General features: G+C 48.0%; 1 protein-coding gene across 3 annotated transcripts in view; it reads left to right on the forward strand.

Annotated features, from left to right (window-relative positions):
- The window catches only part of MAP3K4 (mitogen-activated protein kinase kinase kinase 4), a 107,954-nt gene that overhangs the window by 55,733 nt on the left and 30,189 nt on the right, over positions 1–22,032 (forward strand). For all 3 annotated transcript variants that reach the window (XM_040965586.1, XM_040965585.1, XM_040965589.1), the window contains exons 4-6: positions 11,192–11,434; positions 13,915–14,061; positions 19,325–19,482. In XM_040965586.1, the coding sequence (XP_040821520.1) occupies positions 11,192–11,434; positions 13,915–14,061; positions 19,325–19,482 (548 nt within the window). The remainder of the gene's footprint in view (positions 1–11,191; positions 11,435–13,914; positions 14,062–19,324; positions 19,483–22,032) is intronic.

Here is a 22,032-nt window from a genome sequence, read left to right on the forward strand (position 1 = left end):
TATGGACTCTGCATTTCTCTGTTTACTTTAGGTTATACATTCAGCACTATTGTGATGATCTTGTTGAAACTGGTTCTTGTTTTAGCTGTTGGAGGCTTTTGATGGGTTTCTGTTCCTTTTGACACACTCCCATCCTTTATGTGTGGTCTGCTTTTTTGAATGGTTTCTTACTACAAGACGGTCTGGGCTTGTCTTAACGTTTTTGCTGCTGCATTGCTGGAAGAAGCCATCTCTTCTGGGAGAATGGTGTTAAGTGAAGACTCAGGCACTGGGTGTATTCCTGCTTCTGTGGGTGCTGTTGCTTTTTTGACCCCTCAGTGAGGAGTTAAACGCAGGGTATCTTGTAGCCTGTGCAGCTTGCAGATCTCGTCCATCTGTCTGTCTTCCATCCGATTGTCAATCTAGCTTAAACGCGTGAGATCCTGCTGAAGTCCCTGGCTCTAATTCTACGCTGACTCCCTGCTCATTCACAGCATTTCTGTTACAGGGAGCCACCTGGCTCCCATCACCATAATTATTTGTTTGTTCCACTCTGGTGTCAGATTGCTTCAGAACTGCTGGCCAGTGCCTTGGGGGAAAATCACTTGGCATCTGGAGTGGGCGGAGCCTCTTTGTTCTTGCCTTACAGCGCAAAGCACCAAAGCACCGTCCATGTGGGGATGTGGGGTGACTTCGCATCCTCTGCACACACTGACAAGGTCCTGAGGTCCATTATCAGCCTGCACCCATCCAGGGACTCTTCCAGGCCTTAGGACCTCGATGTTACAGTGCTGGAAGTTGAGCCAGGACAATGTTCGTACTGTAAAATCCACTTTTTGTAATTTAGAATGTTAGGTACCCATACCGAATTTAAGGTATTCTTAAGAAATTTAGAGAAAGGCAAGATGAATATATTCACATTTAATGTACACAAAATAACTAACTTTGCATATTCTCATTCATGTTTCCCCAATGTAGGAACATTTTTGAGTTTTTTTTCCTAACTGCCTTCTTTTAAATTAGAAGTGGTCAGGTCATTTTAATGGCCAGCGACAGTTCATGAAGAATAGCTGGAGGTTGTCAGGAGCTTTGGCTCCCCTGCTCTGGGATACCAGATTCCTACTTGCAAGGATTCCATTCCCAGCTGCGCATGAGCACTGTCCTGGAGACTTCTGGAAGTCCATGTGCCTGGGGCTACCATTGGGTGCAGCTGGTTATGCCCCACTTAAGCTACTGGGGCCACTGTCATCCTGTGTCAGCCAGAGATCCAGCTTCCTGTTCCTGTGTCCTAGGAGGCAGGGCACTTGAGTCCTTGTCCCTGTGGGAGCCCCGGAGCCTGGCCGTGTGGGTGGAGTAGCTCCCTCACTTCATCTGCTTCTCTCTCTGATGCTCTGCTCTTCAGATGAGTCTGTCAGTCTTGAGAAAATACATGTCCTTCTCAGTGTGCGCACCCAGAATCTCCCAGTGCTTCAGACTTGGTCCCTAGAGCTGCCACTGTGTCTGGTGTGTGAGCACAGCAGCGCTGTGAGTTCTGAGTCAGCCCGCAGGAGCACGGCAAGCCTGGAAATGCTGGGTTGGTGCTGCCAGCACGCCACAGGGATGGGAAGACCAGTGGGCAGCACTGTGTGCCTGTGGCGGGGGCGGGGGTGTGCAGCTTGGCCCAGTTCTCCCAGCTAGTCAGTGGCTGAACTGGGATGGGGACCCAGAACTCTAGCTCTAGGGTCTTGCATGCTCTTGAAATATCTGTCCCACATAGCATTTTGGGTAATTTATTGGTTGGTGACTAGCATTTAAAAATGAAAAGATGTCACATGTAAACTTAGGTGTTTGGTTTCTTTTGAAATACTAGGTCTCTTCACGTTTGGGCTCACATTGCCACAGGGAAGCTGCTGGCTGGGGTGTTCCTGGTCACCCTGGTAACTCTTGGTTTGGGAATCGTTAGTGCAGCCTGACCTGAAGGATCTTTAAGGGCTGTTAGTATCTAATTGTTTGTTTGTTTTAAATACTTTTCTTTTACCTAAATTTTGGAAATATGCAGAAAACAAAGTTCCTGTCTATTCCTGTGCTGCTGCGAAGGGTAGTAATGGTCTTACATCTTCTAGATTTTTCTGTTGTCCAATACACTTGTATGTTAGGTGTGCTCTAAGGTTGTGAAAAAAATACTGTATTTTTTCTTATTCCTCTTATTGTAGTTAATTCTTTTTTTTTTTTTTTTTTTGGTATGGAAAATATTAACTCTAAGTCAAAGCAGACCAAATATTCCCAGAAACCCTCATGGGTTTGTGCCCCATCATGTTGGTCCCTCTCATGACCAGGAACTGTGGCCATGTGGTGCCTTCCCTTGTGAGGTGTCATGTTTTACTGGCTTCATTGTGTTTTCCTGCAGCATGGGGGCTTGGCATTTTGTTGTGGTAAGAACACTTACCATGAGTGAACATTGCTACCAATTTTTTAAGTGTACAATATAGTATTACGTATAGAAGAACATGTGTTTTTTTTTTTTAAAGATTTATTTTTATTATTTTTTCATTGGAAAGGTGGATATACAGAGAGGAGAGACAGAGAAGAAGATCTTCCGTCCGATGATTCACTCCCCAAGTGAGCGCAACGGGCCGATACTATGCCGGTCCGAAGCCAGGAGCCTCTTCCAGGTCTCCCACGTGGGTGCAGGTTCCCAAAGCTTTGGGCCGTCCTCGACTGCTTCCCCAGGCCACAGGCAGGGAGCTGGAAGGGAAGCGGGGCTGCCGGGATTAGAACCAGCGCCCATATGGGATCCTGGGCGTGCAAGGTGAGGACCTTTAACCACTTGCGCCACCGCACCGGGCCCAGAAGAACATGTTTTAAAAGAGAGCCATGTTAGTGCTTTTTTCTTGAGTCTCCATACATCTTTCTACCCCCGGCTTTTGCCGTGTGTGTATTGAAGGAACGGGGTCTTGTTTCGGCGGGCTGGCCTTTGGCCTGAGTGGAGATTACACCTCAGTTATCCTCTAACAAGTTTCTGTTCTCTGTGTGGTCCAGCTGGCTGTGCAGTGCTGTGCTTTGGTCTGTTTTGGGGCTCCGTGCATCACCCCACCAGCACACATTCGGTGTGTGTCTGATGTTAATAGCAGTTGCTGGCGATTGCATATACTCCCTCAATCAGTAAGGACTGAAACATGAAAACATCCAAATTAAAAAAAAAATTTATTTGTTTGAATGGCAGAGTTATAGAGAAAAGAGGGGGTGGGGAAGGGAGAGAATGATCTGTTGCATTGCTGGTTCGCTCCCCAGATGGCTGCATCAGCCAGAGCTGAGCTGTCCAAAGCCAGGGCTTTCTTCTGGGTCTCCCACATGGGTGGCAGGACCCCAAGAATTTGGGAAACTTCCCGCTGCCTTCCCAGCAGCAACAGCAGGGAGCTGGATCAGAAACAGCAGCTGGGACACAAACTCTGCCCGTGTGGAATGCTGGTACCACAGGAAGCAGCTTTACGGGCTATGCCACAGTGCCTCCAAAATTTTTTTACTTATTTATTAGAAATTGCTCTGAGGAGAAATTTTTCATCATCCATTATTTAATTACTCAGGAGTTAGGTAGGAATGATGTGATAAAAATTATTCCTTCCCTTTAATTTTCCATTTTTCAAAATGTTACCAATTAGTGTTTTTTTGTTTTGTTTTTAGGATAACTTTGAAGTTACAAATTTAAATACATTTGATGCCTGTCAAATGGTTGAAATCATTATTATAATGTTCTGAAGTGATTATTTTGATCTGAGAATTACTGTCAGTTTAGACAGTTGGCAGCAGGGTCCGTTTGTCCCTGTCCCCACAGCTCTCCCAAGCAGCGTTTGGTAGCTTCCTTGCTGCCAGGTGTGGCAAGCTGCTCTGTGCTGCCTTGCTGCATCATCTGCTGCAGGTGGAGGAGCAGGCAGTTTGGTGGCAGTCCTGGGTCCTTTTATTGCAGGGCAGGGAGCCTTTCTTCTAGCAAGGGTTGTTTAGATATTTACGACATAATTTACAGGCCGTGCACAATTATCAACTTAAAAATTAGCCTGCTGCAGACTCACTGGATTTCCAGTCTTGCTTGTCGTTGCCTTGGCCTGACCAAATAATTGCACCGGCCTCGCATTGCCCCCTGGCCCAGGTGTTCCCCAGCTCTGCTTCCCTGGAAACAAACCCCAGGATCAGTCTGGACACTCATGTTATCATTGCAACAGAAGGATACCCTATACTCACGGTGTTGGTATTTCAGAGTTTGACTTAATCTTGTCTGATTTGGCTTATGTATCATCTCCTTTGTTTTATACTGATAATCTCACTTTTCAGTAATAATAAAATACTATCTACTTACTGTACTCCAACATATGCACAGAACAATCTCAGAATAATACCATGCAACATGACTGCTGCAGAAACAGTCTTAGTATTTTTGTTCATGCATGGAATGTAACACGCTAGAAATATGACCACAAATTACTGTGTTCCGAAGACATCTGGAATAATGGTTCTGCCAGTAACTACATATACCATTAGATTTTCTTCTGTTGTTTTTTATTTTTAAAATAATAGCTTTATTGAGCTGTAATTTACATACCACGAACTTGACCATTTTAAAGAGCTAAGTTCAGTGGTTTTCTAAATTTAGAGTCGGGTAAACATTGCCTGGACACCCATCCTCACTGTCTAATTTTAGAACATTTTCCGTACCTCTGAAAGAAGCCCTGTTCCTGAAGCCGCAGCCCCCACAATTCCTCTGCCCACCACCCCCCACCATCCCCAGCCCAAGGCAACCACTAATGTCCTCTCTGTCTCTGTGTTTGCCTCGTCTGGGCGTTTCATGGAAGTGGAGCCGTTGAACAAAAGGTCATCTGTGCCAGGCGTCTTGAACCTGGAGTCACGCTCTCAGGTTCCTCCACGTGGCGCTCTGTGTCAATGCTCCATTCCTTTTCAGGGCTGAATAGTATTCTGTTGTGTGTCCATCCCACACTTAGTTTATCCATTCATAGTTTTTTAAACTTTAGGTTTTTTTTTTTATTTTTAGGTATTGGTTTTGTGATTTTAAAAACAGTTATGTAAGGTGTTTGTATGAAAGTGCATTTATTCCAAAGTCATCCAGCTTTTCTGTTAAGGATAGTTAATCATTAAAAAATTTTTTTTATCCTTCCAGTGTGGGATATAGAATTTTGTTTAGTGACTTCTAGTATTTAAGATGGATTTATAGTTTCCTCCTTAAAGATTTCTTTAGGTTACCATCTTTCCATCATTCCTAACTAACTGCCAGAGGCCAGCTGCCACTGAGTTTGGAACTAGAGAAGGGTGCGTGGAGTAGGCATAGAGAGGAAAGAGATGGACCACTATGATTTCAGGATCATAATGGGCAATGCAAGGAAGCTGTCCCCTTTATTTATACAGAAGCAGTCACAAGCCCTGGCTCAGACTTTTTACATCATGGTCAAGTGGGTATTTCCAAAGATAATTCTGCCCTTTGTTTCACCTTAAAGTGCTCAATAGATGGTGTATATCAATCAGTAACACATTCCTACTACAATCCTCATGCTACAGCTTAATCTTGAATCAGTTAAGGGAGGAAATGCATCACAGGAGAGACCTAAAGATCAAGGATGGTCAATGAGGGCAGCAGAGACAGAGACAGCATGAATTGTTTTTTTTTTTTTTTTTTTTTGGATAATACTAGTATGTTTTCCATATTGTTAGCTTCATATTCAAAGGGGGTATTTAAGGGAGAAGCCCACCCAATTTCCCACCCTCCCCAGGTCCCGGATATAGGGCATGCTCTGAGGTTCTTGCTCAAGTGGTCTTGATATTGCCACAGTTATGAATCACTGTCAATCTTGCCACTCCAAGCACTATGAGATCTTTGAAAAATCCACTGATTGACATAGTCCATCATAGCTGAGATGGTTGGTTGACCTGTTCTGTCTTCTCTCTTTTCTTCGTTAGGGTTCTGAGTCCAGCATTTAGATTAGGAAGATCTCCAAAGAAACTTCTTGTATGTGCTAACAAGTACAGGGCCTGGCACCGTCCATCGCTCCAATCAGCTGGTGGTTGCAATTCCTGGGTTGGTTCTGTTTTCACTCCCGACTTCCACTGGAACCAATGGGTGTTGCAGTCCAGCCTGGTTCTGCCCAGCACATACTTGGCCCTCACATAAACCAGCAGGAGCTGTAGCCTAGGTTGGAGCGACCCACAATAACCCCAACCAGGCCCACTCCCTACCCTGGTTTGCCAGTAAGTGTAGCAGTAATCCAGTCTGTCCCACATCCCATTCCACCCCAGCCGCTGTCTTAGTTTTATGTCCTCCCATGGAAGTGGTAACCCAAGAGGGATGAGCCCACTATTTCCCTCCCAGGCCTCTCCCACTCCCAGATTCCAGTTGATGCTGCCCAAACAAACCTCGCCCACTTTAATTTTGTTTGCACCAGTAGGAATAATCCGCCCAGCCTGGCCTTTCCCTGATCTAGTCCACATGAGGCGCACAGGTGTGGTAGCTCTGCCTAGTCTGGTCTGCCCCCATCCCAGCCCATGCTCTCCTGTGGAAGTAGCTGTCCAGCAAAGGAACCCTCCCTTATTCCCCTGCCAGCTCTGCCCACTTCCTTTCTTGTTCTCAGGCTGGTTGGGCGCTGCGGTCCCTTCCGGTACAGGCAACCTCACCTCGGCATTCCATAATGTGCACTAGTCTTTGTTGCGACCGAACCTGGGTCGACCCACACTGGTGCCTGGATTTGCCAGTGGATGACGTGGACAGATTCAGCCTGGTCTTGCCCCCACGTCTGCCAATTGTATGCCAGTGGGTAGTTTTCCATGGCTTTTTCTGGGCTGTTTCCTATCATGTTTCTTGCGTTTACCTGCTGGGTCTGTGCCCTGCCAGAGGAGTTGCCCAGGCTCCTCCATCAGAACCTCTCCCAATGCCAGGTTTCACGCTTACCAGTGGGTCCATGAGGAGACAGCATGAATTGTAAAAGGCCCCTTTGCAAGACTTATAACTTATCAACTTCCAAGCTCACATGGATAGTAAAAACCAACTCCACAGTGGCAGACAATGCCTAAATAGATTACAGAATTCTCAGCGGGTGGTCCGGTGTCCTTGCAAAGGGAGGTGGAACAGCTTCCAAGTACTTGCAGAGACATTGTTGGGGCCCAGCATGCAGTGAGAAATTTCTTGCAGCCTTGCCTTGAATGGAACAGTTCTCTTCACACCTCTGTGTCCTCCACGCCCACCACACAGACCCCAGCACCGAATTTGCTCTTCCTGTATTGGAAGTTCTCTTTTATTTCTAGGATGTCTTTGAAAGTAACTTTGCCTAGTGACATATTGTGGTATTTAACACACACATCCCTTTCCCTGCAGAGTTTGATGGTGTTTATGGTGTTTCTGTCTTACATGCCCATACAGCCAGGATTGAAGGTAACTTAGTGTCTCAAGCCATTGTTACATCTTAAAACTGTAGGGATGCAGAGGGTTTTTGTGTGTGTGTGTGCGCAGGTGCATGCACCAGGGTGGATGATGATCACTCTTTAGGATTCTGTTTGAAGGCTCCTGAGTGTGTGTGTGTGCACACGCGTGTACCAGGATGGAAGATGATCACTCTTTAGGATTCTGTTTGAAGGCTCCTGAGTGCGTGTGTGTGCACACTGCACCAGGATGGAAGATGATCACTCTTTAGGATTCTGTTTGAAGGCTCCTGAGTGTGTGTGTGTGTGCACACGCGTGTGCATGTGCACACACATGCACCAGGATGGAAGATGATCACTCTTTAGGATTCTGTTTGAAGGCTCCTGCTTCGTTTGCCAATTCCAGTGTCTTGTGTGCCACTTACTGTCTTGTAGGTTCCTCAGTAAGGACTCGAAGACAGTATTCCCTGAGTAGTGTTCTCAGTTCCACATGGCTGTGCACTTGGCTGGCTGTAAAACCTTGCCGTGTGTCTCCTTCCCTTGGATAAACGCTCCATCATTGCCTTTGGTATGAGCCTTTGACCTTCCAAAGTCAGTGACAGTGTGTTGTTTTGTTTACACTTTAAAATGCTGTAGCTTGCTGAACGCAAAAAGCATTGTCTTTCCATCTTCTAGTTTTATGTGGTGTTGATTCATTCAGTTTGATATTTTTAAATACATCATTTGCAGTTTCAAGTGGTTTTTTGTCAGCTTTTTAAGTTTTAAATTTCTTAACATACAACTCTAAGTGTTTTGTGTTTCACGGTTTGGTTTTCATGGGAACCACTACTTCTATGTTGTGGGTATATTTTGCCTATCTCCTTTCACTTTGGTGTGTATCTTTTTCTTCATTCCTTTTTGATTTGTAAAATTGCCTTACTTTTTAAAGCCTTCTGTTTCTGTGAAGAAACATGTGTATTTACTCATATGTTCCTTGTATTTTCTTTAGACATTTACTTGCAAAAAGAGCTTCAGAAGCAGTGAAGGAGAGAGGTCTTCCACCTCCTGGTTCACTCCCCACACGGCCATGATGGTCAAAACTGAGGCAGACCAAAGCCAGGAACCAGGAATTTATTCTGGGTCTCCCTCGGGGGTGCAGTGGCCCAGGCACCTGGCCATCTTCCACTGCCTCCCGGGTTGGCATTAGCAGGGACCTGGATGAGAAGTGGAGCAGCCTGAGCATAACCAGCTTCTGTGTGGGAGATGGCCTGCTGTGCTGTGCTACAGTGCTGGTCTCCCTTGTGTTTTTTTTTAAAAAACTGAAAGCTAGAAAAGTATTTTCTGAGCTCTACTGCTTTGACTTTGCCTATGATTTTCTTTTAGTGTATTTTAAAGTTGGGTTGCATGGCCACCCCTTTCTGGCACGTAGGTCCTGTCTGTCCAGTGTGCGCCTTATTCCCTCTGTTTATGTTATCCTTGTGTTGGGTTCTATCACAGTCCTATGTTGTGCATTTTAAAATGTGATGCATGTTCTGATGAAGTTTGGGGGGAGAGCAAGCTCGAAGGTGTCGCATATTGCTTAGTGCTGCGTCTCCAGAGCTAGACAGCACACACCTGCCCTGGCTGGGGCTCGCTCGCCACGGTTCCCTGCCGTCCACTGCACTTCCTCCTCCCTCTGTCGTGTTTGTGCTTCTCTGGTCAGTTGGGTTTTCCTCTTGTCATTTTCTGCTTCGTGTGGAGCTTTGCCCCGGATGGGAATTTGAGGTACCAGATGCAGGAGTTTGTGGGGCTCTGTAGAATTGTAGCTGTTTCACATCTCGCTGCCACCTCCTCTGCTGCTGCCATGGGCTTGCACCGTGACTGGTTTTGGGATTTGGAGCTCCACACCAGTTAGACATCCACTAACCGCAGTGGCTTCCTGTGCTTGAATGCTGTGCCTGTGAATGTCGGGGCAGTTCGTTGCGTTCCCCCTCTGTTTTGGGGTTCATGAAGATACTTTGCTGCCTAGTTTCATTGTAAGTGTGTCTTGCAGTGTTTACCTTGTTTTCTCTCTTTGATGGGGGACAAAATGGAAGGCAGAATGCACCTGCCACCACTGTCTTCCCAGAGATCTTTTTATTAGTTTGACTCGTGCTAACCTGACAATGTTGGATCATTTTTGGCTGATTAAATTGGTAGTGTCATACAGTTTAACCTAGCATATTGCTGTCGTTAGATTTTGGTACATTTGGAATCTCCAAATATGAGGGTGCTTCAAAATAACGATGAAAAAATGAAACTAAAGGGTGAGGACACTTCATGCATGTTTGAGGTACTCTGATATATATTCATTGTGCTACTGTATTTAAAATAATACATACATTGATTTCTGTAGCACACGAGAATTTATGAAATAGTATTATTTTCGAAATCATTATTTGCCTGAGGCACATGGAAACACAAGGTAACATGTGAGGCAAGCAGTAATTGTTTTTCCTTCAGTTGCCTCTTGACAGTCACTGGATAATCCATTCTTTTCCGGTCTCCTAAATTGCTCCCTACTTGTTACACTAACTTACTACAGATAATTGGATCTGTTCCTTTTTTGATTTGTTTATTACTGTGCCAGCACTTTTCTGTTTTAAATGAAATGGTCTGTTACTGAGATTTGGCAGTTTCCCCCTATTTGTTGCCCTCCCGGCAGGTCCTGCTGAGATAAGCAAGGAGCAGTGGTGTGGGGAAAGTTCTGGAAAGGAGTCTATCACATGGGAGTAGTAAGGGGAAAGTTCTAGAAGGGAGTCCTGTCACATGGGAGTGGTGTGGGGAAAGTTCTGGAAGGGAGTCTGTCTTATGGAAGTAGTGTGGGGAAAGTTCTGGGAGGGAGTCTTTTCACATGAGAGCGGGGCGGGGGGGGGGAACGTTCTGGAAGGGAGTCTGTCACATGGGCCCTTGAAAGCCGTGGTTGGAGTTTTAAGTTTTATTGGGTGAATTCCTTGTGTTCGGCTTTGAACTGGTCGTTCTGGCTCTGAAGAGAACACATTAGAGGTCAAGATGTGAGCAGGGAGGCCAACCAGGAGCTCAGGAATGACAGGGAGGAAGGAAGTGAGTAATGCCATGGAGGCAGAACACCTGTAAGTGGGGGATTATACATTGAAGAAAAATTGCTTGGTTTTAATATTCTCAATAAAAGGAAAGGGCAGGATCTGTGAAGATTTGAGGACAGTGGCCAGGCTCCACGTTTCCTGTATTTAGGGGAGAGGTGTAAGACTTCGAGGACAGCTGAAGAAATGGGTGAGCCACCCTGGGGTTCCTGGGAAGCACCAAATGCTGCATCCTTGGGTGGCAGTGCTGGGTGGACCTGAGGAGTCTGTTTTCCCTTTAGCATCATCCAGTGTAGCCCAGGAACTTGTGGAGAGAAGAACTGGCTACACCCACTGCTTTTATAGTCGTGTAAGTTACTGCTTAGGATGAGCTGTTACCTGTTTTTTTATCTTTCTGGTTTTTTTTTGTTTTGGTTTGGTTTTTCTAGTCTAGAGAAAGTTGTAAATAGGTAGCCTTGAAGATACAGTGTTCTGATCATTGTAAGTATGATGCAAAACTGCTAAGCGTGAACTTGGTTCTTTTCTTTCTCTACCAAACTTCTTGGTTAAAAGCATTATCATTTGGTTTCAGTTGTTGCTATGATTTTTAAACACTCAGATTTGCTGAGGTCCCAGTTGAAAATGTTAACTTGTTAGAGACTCTGCTCAGTACAATTAGGATATGTAGATTTGTCAACAATTTAATAATTGCTTATGATCCCAACCTGAGGGTACTGTCCAGTGTGCCTTTTTAACCACTGCATGTTGAATTTTCGTTCTAGTTTTCTGAATTCCCAGATCCCATGTGGGGCTCGGATTACGTGCAGCTGTCCAGGACCCCGCCTTCCGCCGAGCAGAAATGCAGCACCGTGTCCTGGGAGGAGCTGAGGGCCATGGACCTGCCCTCCTTCGAGCCTGCCTTCCTGGTCCTCTGCCGGGTCCTCCTGAACGTCATCCATGAGTGCCTCAAGCTGAGACTGGAGCAGAGGCCTGCCGGAGAGCCGTCCCTGCTCAGTATTAAGCAGGTGTGGTGCCTGGGACCTCTTATCCTGCAGATTGTGGATCCTCCCCCTGCTGGTTACAAACAGCCGTAGGATTGTAGTGTTTTTGAGTGCTCTGTTGGCAACAATGTAAAATGTTTTCTGTGTAGTCCAGGAAGGTTGTGGTTTACCACTTTTGCTCTCTGCCTCTTTGTTCTAAGACAGGGCAAAGATAAGAGTGGTCACATGACCCTCTGACTTCCTGATAACAGTGTTTGAAGATTGGAGACTTAATCTCTCATTCATGAGAGATGGAGTTAAAGTTCCTCAGATTGACTTTTTTTATTCTGCTTGAAGGATATGGAAGCGAAAGAATGGATTTAGAGCACGCAGAGGCGAGGTGGTTGGACTTTTGCTCATTTAAACAGTTGGGTGGTTTCATCTGTGACACAGCTTCCAGAGTCTCGGTTGTTGCTCCTGTTGGATGAAGTCTTACAGGGACCGACATTCCAGGGACATCAGAGGAATGGCCACAGCAGGTGTGTCTGCGGGGGAGTGCTGCAGAACACGGTGCTTGTGCTTTGTGGTAGTAACGTAGTGCCTCCACTCTGCAGAATTAAATTCTTCAGACAGAGGAAAGAGTGGTGCTCTGTTTTGTAGATGCATATCACCTGGGGGTTGAAGAGCTGGGAGCTGTTTGATTCAGTACAGGTAGCAGAGACACAGGTAGTTACAGGTCATGCAGAAGGTGCACATGGGATGTGTGTGTGTGTGTGTGTGTGTGTGTGATTGGGGTGTGTACATGTGTGTGATTAGGCGTGGAATAGAGTGACTGATGGGTTCGGCCCATCTTCATTCCTGCAGTCCGTCCCCAGCACTGACCAGAGCTCTATTTCTTTCTTGCTGTCTTATTTTTCATTTCTTGCTTGGCTGTACACTATGACCAGGCTTTCAGCTTGTCCTCCAAGTGGTCGCAGGTATCTAGGATTTTCTGGTTTCTTGCCTGGGAAAACCAGGCAGGCTCACTTTTGCCAGTAGGGCTGTTATGAGGAATAAGACTTAGGTTATTTTAGCATTGCTAGAATAAAAAGAAAATAGAACTCTTGGTTTAATTGTGTTTAGAGATCAATTTTAAGTACCCTTGTGGTATCTTCAACGTGTAAGATTGTCTGTAATTACAGACAATGATAGCAAGAATAAAAATCCATGTGTTATCCTGTCACCCTCTTTTCTAGCTGTGAGAAGCATCTCTAGTATGTTATTATTATCTCTTGTCACTCTACTGTGCAGAATACCTGACTCTCTTTCCTGTATCTTGGTACCTGCTCGGCAGCTTCTTCCTGTTCCTCCTTCCTGCTAACTGCCATTCTGCCATTAACTTCTTTGGTTTCTTTTTTTGAGATTCTGTATGGTGTTTCTTTGCCTGGCCAACCATTTTACACAATGGGTTGATCTGCGTTGCTGCAAGTGGCAGAATTTCATCCCTTTTGTGGCTCAATAGTGTCCCGTGTATATCCAGTTTTTTTTTATTCGGCACTTGCCAGTGACGGGGGTTTCCATTTCTTGAGTGTTGTGATTAGCACTGCAGTAAGCATGGGAGTGCAGGTTTATTTCGTTTTCTTTGGATGTGCACCTAACAGTGATATTGAATATTCTCTCATGTCCCTGGATGTTTGTATTTCTTTGAAAAGTCTGTTGCCCATCTTTAGATCGGATTATTTGTTCCTGTGTTATTGAGTACCCTGTATAGTCTGTGTATTAATCCCTTGTCAGGTGTATAGTCTGCAAATAATTTCTGCCTGTGTATGGATTGTTTGTTGAATCTGTTGATTGGTTTCTTTGTAGTGCGGAAGGTCAGGCCTGATGGTGCTACGTGTTTGGGATGGCTGCAGGATAGCTTTGCAGGGCGCAGTACCTGGAAGGCTGTGGTTGCCTTCATTGCCCATCCCACTGTCTTCCGGCCTGTAATGTTCCTGCCCGAGCATCTTCTATGTTTTGCTGGCTTGACCTCTATCGTCTTTCATCAGATTACGCTTAAACTTGTTTGCTTATTTTTATAGCTCTTAGAGCTTTTTTTTAAGTCGTAGACTGGCCACAAATCATAGTAGATAAATTATTGCTGTAGCTACCATGCTCAGTGTTAAGTATCTGAGTTGTTATAATATTTTTTGTCAATTACGTTTCATTGAGACTTTTCTGTCTTATAATGCAAATTAGTAGGCGTATTGATCTATGGAATTCACTTTCAGCATTAATTCGTAGAGGAATATATTTAAGCATAACATTATTTGCCTATGTGACGTTTTCTCTGAGTATCCATGCTGTAATAATGCATTCCGATATTTTTGCTGTTTTTGTTCTTTCATGGTTGAGTCCACTCGATGCGTCACATATGCTAACTGCTGAGGAACCTGGGAGCCCTGCCGAGGGCTGCGTTTTCCAGGGATGCCGGTGGGGGTGTGAGGAATGAAGGCTGCTTGTGTGCTGGCACGGGAGTGATGGGACTTGTGCCTGTTACCTTGCAGCTGGTGAGGGAGTGTAAGGAGGTGCTGAAGGGAGGCCTCCTGATGAAGCAGTACTACCAGTTCATGCTACAGGAGGTTCTGCACGACCTGGAGAGAACCAGCTGCAACATTGATGCCTTCGAGGAGGATCTGCATAAGATGTTGATGGTGAGCCGAGAAGGGCACTTTGCTCCCTTACCTGTGAGCTCTGGGCAGGTGGGAGCGTGACCGCGTCCTTCCCTCCAGTCCCAGATGACCCCTGTCCTCCCTGAACCCACGCGGGATGCTTCACAAGTCTTGACTTGTTTCTGTCATTTGTTTGGGAGGGCAGTTCACCTGCTGGCAGGATGCCCAGGAGAGTCAAAGTCCGTTCCTATTTTCATGACCCGTGCATGGCCCTGGGAGAAGTGAAGACCAGGAAGCTGCATGTGGTGGCTACTGGCGTGGTGGCCACTTGTACCTGCACACACTCAGTGCTGAGGAGCATCCCCTAATCTAGCCTGTGAACGTCCCCGAGACAGGCAGGCTTCATTGAGGAGCCCAGCACATTGGAGGTCATGTGGCCAACTTGATCTCCAGGAACAGGTCTGTTTTCTGTTGTTCCCATGGCGAGGACCATAGTGCCCTCACACACCCTGTGCTTGAACACCTCCGGACTGTTGACCACGTGTTCTCTGCTAAAAGTGTCCCACACTCCTCCCCTAATGATTGACACACTTGTCCAACACAGAGAATCTGGTTTGAATTCCCAGCCCTAGTTTGCTGCTGATGTGTATCCCCAGGAACATTTGTGACATTCAAATGGTTGGGTTTGTGGCACCCACATGGAGACCTAGGTTGGCTTCCCATCTTCCTGCTCGGGCTCTCTGTCAGTAACTAAATATTCAATTGGAAACACACAAGGAAGGCCTGTCCCAGGGCTGGGGCTGGTAGTGCTCCAAGGTCGTAAGCACACAGTGCGTCCTTAGGGGAGACGCACAGGTGATCATGTCATGTGCCCCTTTGGAGAAATGGTGGAGAAAATGACAGTGTCCGAGGATGCTTTCTTCAGTGGATACCGCCATCCGACCTTGACCTTTCCCTTGTTGCAGCACCTCCTGAGCCGGTCCTCTTCCTGGGCTGGGGGAGATGCTGCTGGCTGAGTCCACACCTTTTTATTGGAACAGCATACATTGCCTCACTCAGCAGATGCCTTGCACCCGGTCAAGGGACCTGTTGTCCGCTTTACTGCCTTTGCTGAGGCTAGGAATCCGCCGTTTGGCTCTCTGGCCTGCCTCGCGGAAGTGGGACTGGCAGGACTGGCATTTTCCAAAAATGCTTTTCATGAGCTAGAGATTACTTTCTCATGTTTATGGAGAACGTGTAAAAGATCAGGGTGTACACAGTGCGGCAGTTTGCATGTCAGAAAAGTCTTTGTTATTGAAAAGTTATCTTAAAATGCAACAAGTAAGTTACTGTCTTGTTTTCTTTCTGCTGATAACTAAGTCAGAAGTTTAGAAAGGTGGCGGGACTTTGCTTCCCGGACTGCCTTCCAAGGCCTCCCACGGGTGCCCCGAGTGCCTTGTCTCTTGAGGTTGGTAGCCGGAGGGTGAGGAGCACCAGGCTGGGGAAGTGTGCCTTCCTGCTCATCTGGTTTGCGCACACTGATGCACCTGTGCGGTGTTGGAAGCCTGGACTACGTGGACCACCCACGTTCGGTGTTTTCTCTCAGCCGTGCCTAGAGTTTGGTCCTGGCTGTGCTGGTAGGTGCCTGCCTGAGCTTTGCTCTGTAATGTCACAGGTGAGCAGACTGGTGTGCCCTGTGATCTACATTTCTGTTAGGAAGGAAAGGAAGTAGGCTGTTGAGCCACCAATCAAATAATGTTTGCCGTGCACCCTTTATGTGAAATCCAGCAAGAAGAGAAACCAAAAAAAAAAAAAAAAAAAGAGAGAGAGAGAAATTCCATGTTCAGAAAAAGAGAAGTGGCCACAGCAGTCTCCCCAAATTGAGATTCTGTTGGAGTGAATATCCAGGGAACAGCTGGAATTGCAGCCTTGAGTGAGTGGTCTGAGCACTCCATACTCCCACTTTGCAGCCAGGCTCATCCTGGAGTTTCTGAGGAGAGGGGCAGGGGCAGGAGGAGCGGAGGCTGTCCTTGTGGGAGGCAGCAGCGAGAGCTGCCGAGGGGCAGCCGTTCTGGGTGATCCTGTGGGTGAGAAAGCCTGGCTGAGGACCTTGACCCCTGTTGGGGTGGCCGCTGCACTGCAGAGCAGGAACCTCGGGTGTGTGAGGCATCAGACCTTGTTGTGAGCACTCATGTATCCCTGCGCCTGTTTCAGAAGTAACCACGACAGTCGCAGGCAGTGTGTGATGTGGGAACAGACAGGAAGCCACTGGAAAGGAACAGCAGTGCTGAGCAAGACAGCTGACGGTGGAGACACCTGAGTGCCACGCAGGCGTGGGCTCTGCGCCCGCAGAGGAAGCTGGCTGCGCCTAGCACCAGGGTCCACTGCATGGCATTTGCTGGGTGCCGTCAGGGAGTCCCAGGTGGGACGTGGCTGCCATGTGATGGCAGCGTGATGTCCTGACCAATGAGGCTGCCAGGCTCGTTGGCCTGTGTAGGCTGCTCTGGGGAAGGGCCCTGGCATTTCTCTGCAAGTTCATGTGTGTGTGGTAGCTTAGAGACTGTTGCAGAGCACAGAGGATGGAAGTATGCCAAATTCCTGGTCCCAGTTGGGTCTGGGGAGGGAAGGAAGAGAAGTGGAAAGGGATACGAGTTCTGTTCCTGTGTGCTACTCAGGTTTTACCCAAAGCAAGAATGGCAGAATATCACTTAACGTATGCTCATTCTGTATAATGTTTGTGGATTTTCTTGAGGCTCTTTGCTTTGTAACCTAAAAAAGAGAAAAATGAAGAGAAACCATTTCTGACAGTGGAGGCAGGTGCCCTGCCGCCTGTGTAGGGAGGAGGAGCAGGGCACAGGGTGAGGGGGAGATGGCCATGGGGCCAGGACTGGCCTTAGAGGCAGCTTGTTGGAGCTCCAGAAGCTCTGAGAGGTGTACAGGTGCTCAGACAGAAGAGTGGGATTCCCCAGGTTAAGAAGTGATATGGGCGGGATTTGCCCTGGTTGGGCATGGGAGAGGCATTGAGAATGACTGCCAGGTGCAGGGGGAAGGGCAGTGGTGTGAGTGGGCCTGACCTGCTCTGTGAGCTGGCGACTGGCTTTACAAAGAAGGAAATCCACAGTGAGGGAGCTGCGCCTTAGGTCACGTGGGAACTGGGCGTGAGAAATGCAGCCCCTTGGTGTGGCACTGGGTGTGGGGCGGGGGTCAGGAAAATGGGAGGCCTCTGTCCATTGTGAGTGGATGAGGGGTGTGTGGGTTCAGTGAGTAGGGAAGTAGAGGGAGTGGGACAGGAGCACTCCGGTGGCCCCCGGAACACACACACCCATGTTGGGGTGACTTTGAGTACCTGTAGTGTGGGCACAGGGTAGGGTGGTCCCTGAGCTGCGAGGCTGCCAGCGCAGTGGGCTGGGGACCGGCCTCCTTGTGCTGGCAGAAGTGCTGCTGTGAGGGTAAGCCTGTGGGGTTGCAGTGGACCTCAGGCAGGGGAAAACCGAGGAGTCAGTGGGTTTGTCCAGCTGAAGTTTGGCCTGTGGCTGTGGTTGAGCTGCTGGCTGGAGGGGAGGGGGCAGTTGTGGGAACAAGGGTGGTGATGGATGCCGAGGTAAGAGATGGGACCCTGCCCGAAGTGGAGGAGCGTTTGCCTGTGATGGAGGCAGTGAGATGGACTGTTTGGTAGGCACCCATATGAAGCTGGCCGATCCTGGGACAAGGAACATCATTGGCAGACTGGAGCCTGACAAGTGAGGTCTAAAGCCTGATGGGAAATTGAATTCAGTAGATGACCTCATGAAGAAAGGCTTGGCGACAATCTTTGGCGTGCATTTTAAGGGGCAGGGTTGAGCATTGTTTTTTTTTTTTTTTAAGATTTATTTTATTTTTATTGGAAAGGCAGATATACAGAGAGAAGGAGAGACAGAGAGGAAGATCTTCTGTCCGATGATTCATTCTGCAAGTGAGTGCAATGGCCGGTGCTATGCCAATCCAAAACCAAGATCCAGGAACTTCTTCCAGGTCTCCTACACGGGTGCAGGGACCCAAGGTCCTGGACCATCCTCTACTGTTTTCCCAGGCCACAAGCAGGGAGCTGGATGGGAAGTGGAGCAACTGGGGTTAGAACTGGCATCCATATGGGTGTGTGCGAAGGTGAGCATTTAGACACTGAGCCGTTAGGCCTCACCGCTGGGCCCGAGCATTGGTTTTAAAGTAAGAAGATGCAGGAGTGGCTTGGCAGCAATGAGAAGCAAGACGATGCTGACTCTGCAGCTAGTGGGCATATGTGAAGGTCAGAACTTTGCCTGGACAGGGTTGTTGGGGAGATGGGGGACCCCAGGTGGGTGAAAGGACAGCAGGCACCCGGCACTGAAGAGTCTGCTTCAGCTGGGCCTTGTGGTGGGAGACCACGAGTACCGATGTCCCACACTCAGCTCTGGTTGTCAGTGCCACGGCTGCAGATCCATTGCCAGTAGCCTGAGGCTGAAGGACCCACAGCACGAAGACAGCTGAAGCGTTCTTGAACTAAGGGAATAACTGGAGTGCTGTTATTGCTGGAAATTATTACTGGATTGTAGAAAAGAAATGACTGGCACTCATGAGCTGTAAGATGGAGCCAGGTGAGGAAAGTGGGACCTGAGGGTGGAGAAGCTGAAGATACTCCGGTATGGTGCGGCTGAGGGGCAGATGTCCTCAGCCAGGCCTGGGAGAGGGGCTGTGGCCCTGGTGCCACCTCCCCAGGCAGGCCTCATGGTCAGGGAGAGGCCTGGACAGGGCCGTCTCCAGAAGGACCAATCCATTGATCAAGGCCAGAACAGAGACTCAGAGGGCTGTAGTGACAGGCTTGTGGTGGATCAGTCCCCGTTCAGAACCTCCAGGTTCTGAGTGTGGGTCCCAGCGTCCACACCCCAAGTCTCCAGGAGAGGTGTGCTCACCGCTGTTCCCAGCAGGTGGGATGCTCTTTCCAGCAGTGACCCTAACGAGACAGGAACAGTGTTCACAACCTGTGTCTCACTGCATAGTCATGACAATTTCCAGGTGCTCTTTTTTTATTTGATTGTACTTTTCTGTGTATTATGAACATTTTTGTTATTTTCTTTGAGATTTAAGGGATTGTGAGTAATATGTTGACTTGATGGAAAGCTATGCAATTTAAAATGACACACTGGCTGACAGTGATGAAGAGACCTGCCTCTCTGTGTTGCCTGCTCTTGACAGCTGTCTCCCGTCTCGCTTTTCTGGTTTTTAGCTCTCCTGTCATCAGAGGTGAACATGGGGAGTTGCTGAACTCTACTCTCAAATGTCTTCCTTTGTAACTTTTGTTTTTAATTCTAAGGTATATTTTGATTACATGAGAAGCTGGATCCAAATGCTACAGCAGTTACCTCAAGCTTCCCATAGTCTAAAAAATCTGTTGGAAGAAGAATGGAACTTCACCAAGGAGATCACTCCCTACATCCGCGGAGGAGAGGCGCAGGCTGGCAAACTCTTCTGGTAGGGACCTCACACCTCCGCAGCAGCCCCCTCCTGGCCTGCTCCCCAGGGCCCTGGGTGCTCTCAGCACCCTGCAGCGTCCAGGGGTGCAGACAGAGGTCATTCCCTCTGCCCTGAGCCCCGCTTCCGGGTTTTGAGAAGCAGTTCCCAAGTGGGGTGGTTGTGTCCCTGGATGGCACTTCTCGGTGTCACGACAGAGAAAGGGCTACCAGCACCCAGCAGCTAGAGGCCAGGACAATCCCCTTCACCCCACAAAGGTTACGTTTGTGCCTGGGAAACTGTTTTAGGTTTAACACTCCTGTTTTCTTTTATTAATGAAAAGAAAAATTGGAAGTGCATGTGAAGTTGAGTAGACCTGTGGGTTTCAGTTACTGTTGAACTGATGTTTGGGGCATGCGCAGCCCCTGGCTAAGTTGATGAGCTGGGTTTATCCACAGTGAGAGGGCAGCAGTGCAGACCCTGTTTAGGAAAAGGGTGTGGGCTCCTGAGTTCAGGGACCCTAGGTGGTGCTCAGGGCTCCTTGCCGTGGCCTCCACAGCACTGCCTTGCTGTAATGTGTGCCTGGCCCCTCTTGTGCCCCGAGGCTGTCCCATAGTCTCATCAGCCGTTCTAGTTCCTCTGCCTCCTTTTTGTCAGGCTGTCTACCCAGCGCAGTGTCTTGCAGTGTACTTCAGGACTTCTGCTCTTTTCACTTGGATGGCTCATTGTTTTTGTCCTTATTAGCCGGTCCCATGCCAGATCTCAGAATTGGGCATCAGCTTCTCTGCCCTCTGCTAGCCAGTTTGCATTGTCCTGGCTTTTGGGTGAGCAGTGCACCTGCTCTTGTTTCAGGCTCCTGGTTCCCAGGCTGTGGCAGTTCCCAAGCTGACTGTCTTGACTTGCCTCTTCCTGGTTCCTGGTTAGCCTTTTAAAAAATATGTGTGTTCACATTTTCAGTCTTCCTCCCCTCCTTATCTTCCATAACTTCTTTTTGCCTAGAATTGCTGGTTTGCATTGTCTGTTTCCTGCCCATGGGTTTCCCTGCAGCTCTGAGGTCTGTGACTCCTACAGCCTCACTTCCCCCTGTTGATCTGCATCACTGTATTCTTCTGTGCTTCGCTTCTGCTGTTCCCCGGAACTCGTGGGCTCACTGTGAGGTTCGCTCATGGAACTCGCTCATGGGGCTCTGCTGGGCCAGACTCACACCTGCTGCTCTGGGGACTGCCTCCCCCAGCTCGGCCGTGTTGGAACTGAACCCAGCCTGGCATCTTGGCTGTCACATGCCACTGGTGGTTCAGTGTGCCCAGGGCCTGACAGATGCTCCCCACTCCTTGTTGCCCCTCTGCCCAGATCTTCCACCATTGGACTGCACGGACTCTGACCTCATCTGGGGATCCTCCTGGGTCTGCTCTGGAGCCGTGTCCTTCCTTGCTGGGTGCCCAGGCTTTGTGCACTGCCGGTCCCTCTCCCTGGGCCGCTCTTTCCCCAGGTGTCAACATAACTCAGTTCCTCACTTCCTCAGGGTCCTTTCAGATGTTACTGTCTCAATAAACTTAAAAGAGAAATTGCTACCCACAAACACTCCTTGGCTTTTGTTTGGCCTCAGAGTACTTACCATCATCTGAAATTGCAGCTGTTTTCCTCTGCCATTTTGTTCACTGTCCCTTAGCACATGGCAAGTTCTCAGTATCTGTTCAATAACTGTACTCTGGATCTTCCTGTCTACTGTTCTGGAAAGCATATTTCTGCTTCGGCCATTGCCCCTCATTTTAAATCCCACCTTCTTGCTAGCCAAAGAGTCAGCTGAGCAGTGGGCATCTGAGGCCTTGGTTGACTCTCCGGGTTGTGGTGGGCATACCCTCAACTCATTTCAGATGGGATCTGTTCTCTTTGAATGGACTTGAGTTTTGACTGGCTCATCTTTGTGCCTCTGAGTCGTAGTTGGTGTTCTTCCTGGGCTTCCCTCCCCTCTGTGTTTCTTGGCTGCTGGGCCCCTCCTCTGTTCTCCTGTTTAAATTCTGCCTGTGTTCCCTGGGCTTTCTGGCCATGGGTGCCCTTCGCTGGGTGTGAGGGGCCTTTATCTGGTCTGCTAGCCTCTGATGGCAGTCCCTGGGACCGCCCTCTGCACCTGGTCGTGTACAGAGCTGCGCCCGCTCAGTGTGTGCTGTCGCACTGGATCCGGAGTGCCTTGCCTTGATCAGAGGGGCCAGAAGAGCGCTATGGAACTTGTGTCTGTGTAGACTCATACATTGGGTTGTATGTTTATGTACCAGGGTTTAGATGGTGTGTCTGTTGAGAAGAATCGGCTACAGAGGGTATTTCATTCTTACTGACTCTAAAAAATAATTGTAAGGGAAATTCTAAAAAAGTTGCATTTAAGGAATTCCTTTGTTTTCTTGTCCTATCATTTATATAAGGACAATTTATACCATTTTGAACATTTATGTAAAGTGGAAATGACATTTGCATAAAAATCACAGAGCTACTATGAGTAGAATTTAAAATTCTAAAGTTTTAATGAAATACTGTGGTAATGGGACACACAGGCACTGGCCACAGTCCAGATTTCGA

This window comes from Ochotona curzoniae, unplaced genomic scaffold, assembly GCF_017591425.1.
Source record: "Ochotona curzoniae isolate NIBS_2020 unplaced genomic scaffold, NIBS_Ocur_1.0 scaffold_3890, whole genome shotgun sequence".
Taxonomy (NCBI): domain Eukaryota; kingdom Metazoa; phylum Chordata; class Mammalia; order Lagomorpha; family Ochotonidae; genus Ochotona; species Ochotona curzoniae.